Raw genomic sequence first — 4,026 nt, 5'->3', positions numbered from 1 at the left:
CATTGCAGCATCCCCAGGGTCACAGGATCAAAATTCAGATGATTCATATTTATGACAGTCCCGGGGGCGTCACGTGATCCCCTTTTGCAACCTTCTGATGCGCAAAGCCAACAGGGAAACCAGATTCACTTAACAACCGTGCTACTAACTTAACAACTGCAGTGGCTCACTTAACACCTGTGGCAAGAAAAGTCGTAAATGGAGGCAAAATTCAGTTTAAAAAAATGTCTCGCTCAGCAGCATAAATTTTGGGCTGAGTTGAGGTTGTAAGTCGAGGACTGCATGTCCTATAGAGCATCACTGTTCCGGGTTGTTTTTCTTACCTTACCAAGTCCACATTTTGTACCGTCTTTCACCAACATAGGGTCGGGTGTACCTTCTCGATGTTTAAGGTCCAATGACACACAGACAACATTCTTCACCGGTATATACAAGACGGGAACATTAATTTTAGTAAAAGGAGCGTCGTAGGGATATGTGCAAATTAACTTTCCACATCTGATATCCCTGTAAAAAGTGAGGTGAGGTGAAGATGAAGGGAGAGAGTACAGAGTAGAGTAGAGTAGAGTAGAGTAGAGTAGAGTAGAGTAGAGTAGAGTAGAGTAGAGTAGAGTAGAGTAGAGTAGAGTAGAGTAGAGTGAAGGGAGGGGAGGGGAGGGGAGCAGAGGGGAGGAAGAGAGAAGAGAGAAGGGAAGGGAAGGGAAGAGAAGAGAAGAGAAGAGAAGAGAAGAGAAGAGAAGAGAAGAGAAGAGAAGAGAAGAGAAGAGAAGAGAAGAGAAGAGAAGAGAAGAGAAGAGAAGAGAAGAGGAAATCATACAGTGTGCATTAAAATCTCTCCAACCCACCAGACCAGCACTGTTCTGCTCTTGATTTCCTAGCCCAAACATCCTCAACCATCTACAGGGGAGCAAATGAGAAGACACGCATTGTGACACAATGAAAACCCCACAATTTACGCATTTGTGTCCAAAGTCAAGGTACACGTATAAATGGCAGGCTTTGACTTGTCACATCACAAGGCAAGTTTGGTCCTTTTTCCCCCATCCCCACCATTTATAGCAAATACTTCTGTTCATTTTAGGCCTGGCTTTGAACTAAGTTGGCCTCTCCCAATTTAATCCTTTATACAGGCCCGGGCTTACTTAGCAGAAGACTCAAAAACTGCATTTCCTTGTTTGGTTACCGCAGAGAAGAATGAAGTCCCACATAGAGAGATTTGTATACTGCAGTCCATTGAAACCAAGGCCTATTTATGTAGGTCTATATTCCAGACTTTCGTTCCTAATTTTTTTCCTTCCACCTTTCCAGCAAAATGGATATATAGAAGGTTTCCTGATAGCCTTGGTGGCAAAGGTTGGAGGTGACAATTCTAGCTCTCTTGACTGTTTTGGACTCTTCTCTGAGGATCGTTTGACCTACGGCAACTCAACAATTCTCTCTAGCTTTATTCTATACAGTTAATACTGCTCCCTTCTGTTTCTACACAACTGCAGCTTCAGAAAGAATCATTCACTTATCCAGCACATTTTTAATGTGTGCCATGGTGCCCACAGGGGAAAAAAATGACAATAAAAGGTTATCTATCTAAAACTCAGGCCAGGGGTCAAATCTCATTCCCTCCAATAGCACCTCTCCCCAAAACACAACATTTCAACTTATTCTTTATTGCCTAATCGCATACCGAAAAGAGCAAGTCTTAAATTTCCTTTTGAGATCAAAGCCGCAGTGCCCAAATCTATCAGCCTGGCTGTTCACTGCTTCGTAACATACTTGCGGAGCGTTTCTTGACCCTAGACGTTTGGTTAGAAGAGCAAAAATAACTTATATCAGGATATGACCATTGGGTTTTCTTTGTTTTTATTTCAATCGGTTCGCATTCACTCCTATCAAATAAGCTGTTATACAGGGGTAGGCAATCTTGGCTCTTTTATGACTCGTGGACTTCAACTCCCAGAATTCCTGAGCCAGCCATGCTGAGGGGAAAGGGAGAGGTTTCCAAGCTGAGCCATGCTGGCTCAGGAATTCTGGGAGTTGAAGTCCACGAGTCATGAAGGGGACAAAGTTTTCCTCATGCTGGCTCAGGAATTCTGGGAGTTGAAGTCCACGAGTCATGAAGGGGCCAAAGTTTCCCTCATGCTGGCTCAGGAATTCTGGGAGTTGAAGTCCACGAGTCATGAAGGAGACAAAGTTTCCCTCATGCTGGCTCAGGAATTCTGGGAATTGAAGTCCATGAGTCATGAAGGGGCCATAGTTCCCCCATGCTGGCTCAGGAATTCTGGGAGTTGAAGTCCACACATCTTCAAGCGGCCAAGATTGAGAAACACTGCACTAGACCAGGGGTAGGCAACCTGGGCTCTTTTATGACTCGTGGACTTCAACTCCCAGAATTCCTGAGCTAGCTATGCTGAGGGGAAAGGGAGAGGTTTCCAAGCTGAGCCACGCTGGCTCAGGAATTCTGGGAGTTGAAGTCCACCAGTCATAAAAGAGCCAAGGCTGCCTACCCCTGGGTGGGGACATATCGGCCAGAGAGAGTGTGTTAGCATTGGGACAAAAATAGTTTTTCTGGTGAACCCCATAGCTTTTTTGAAGGGTGGGAGAGAGAAGGGAGAAAGAGAACAAAAGACGAAGGCAGGAGAAAATTGCCTTTGATTACAAAACACTTTGCAAAAAAAGTACCCGCTGCACAGATGCCATTGTTGAGTTGCTTCCGCAGAGACTGTGGAAAGGGCAGAGGGCAGGGACACATGGCGGCCAACTTCCCAAAATGCATATTTATTTTAAAAGGAAAAGGAGGATGAGAGCGTTCTCTTTTGAGGGATGAGGAGGAGTTGCGTTTACAACCAGAAGTCGGTATCAATACCCCATTTACTGACTTTATTCATTTCATACTCAATTTCTACACTACTTCCCACATCACTGCCTCTCCAAATAGTTTGCAACAAAAAATAATTTCTCTGCCCTTTTCAGATATAAACAAGGTTGTGAAGAATGTGAGAAGTCTCCAATCCGTTTTGTTTCAGGCTACAAACGGAGATGGGCATCTGAGACGTTCTTTCTCCCCAAGGCATGCTGGGATCCATTATTTGGGATAATCTGCAAGTTGAGAAGTGGCAATTGATCCTTGCCGAGAATTAGGATAAAGAAACCTGATTCAAAGCTGGTGATACAAAAGGGCCATTTTTCTGCAGACAAAAAGCGATCCCAGGGGAAAAGGCAGTGGGGGTTGCATTTAAGGGGACAGAAAAGAATCAAAATTAGTTGTTCCAACATACGTGATCCAAAGAACTCCTGGCAATGCAAGTCAGCTGATTGACAGGATCCACCGTAACAGAAGCCGGTGTTAGAGGCACAACTGACCCCGTTTTGAACGTAAACATTGGCCGGGCAACTAGCCGAACTCCCATTGCAGTACTCAGGAAAGTCGCAGTGCTTGTCTAATGCTCGTCTACATATTGTGTTTCTTGGCTTAAACTAGGCAAGGAGATAAAGAACAAAATGGACAAGGAACATCTGTTATATTACAAAGAGTCCAGCTGATGACTAGGGTGCCATTGGGTTCTCACATATTATGGCACGTGAGTGGTAAGTGGTGTATTATGGTCTAAGGGGAAGAAACCTTAAAAACCAAAGCAAAAAATCAAGCTGCAAGCCAAAAAAGATGGGCCTTGTCGGCTGCAAGACTACTAGTAGCTCAATATTGGAAAACGGAACGTCTGCCCACTATAGAAGAATGGTCACTTAAAGTCTCAAATTTAGCAGAAATGGCCAAGATTTCCGCTGATGTGAAGGATTATTCACAAGAAAGATATATTTCGGTTTGGAGAAGATGGATAGATTATATTGAGAAGAAATATGGGACCAAAAAGTTCCATTTGGTCTTTGAGTGAATTTTAGAGTATTATTGTTGTTATACAGTTTATTTATCCTTATTTTTAATTATTAATATGATATTATTATTACTGTGTTTAATCTTAATATATTTTATGCTAAAAAGAGAGTTAAAGGATTTTACAGACTTGTTATTCT

The 4,026-nt window shown here is 43.1% G+C and overlaps 1 protein-coding gene across 1 annotated transcript in view; it reads right to left on the bottom strand.

Moving 5' to 3' along the window:
- Positions 1-4,026, bottom strand: part of LOC114922694 (disintegrin and metalloproteinase domain-containing protein 9-like) — a gene marked incomplete at its 5' end in the record, with an annotated part of 11,312 nt that overhangs the window by 4,767 nt on the left and 2,519 nt on the right. The window contains 3 exons of the mRNA XM_029284498.1: positions 324-507; positions 1,682-1,790; positions 3,273-3,471. Of these exons, the coding sequence (XP_029140331.1) occupies positions 324-507; positions 1,682-1,790; positions 3,273-3,471 (492 nt within the window). The remainder of the gene's footprint in view (positions 1-323; positions 508-1,681; positions 1,791-3,272; positions 3,472-4,026) is intronic.

Source organism: Protobothrops mucrosquamatus, unplaced genomic scaffold (genome assembly GCF_001527695.2).
Source record: "Protobothrops mucrosquamatus isolate PMUCROS unplaced genomic scaffold, P.Mucros_1.0 scaffold659, whole genome shotgun sequence".
NCBI lineage: Eukaryota > Metazoa > Chordata > Lepidosauria > Squamata > Viperidae > Protobothrops > Protobothrops mucrosquamatus.
Note: the sequence above shows the minus strand (reverse complement) of the source record. Positions and strands in the feature narration are given on the sequence as shown.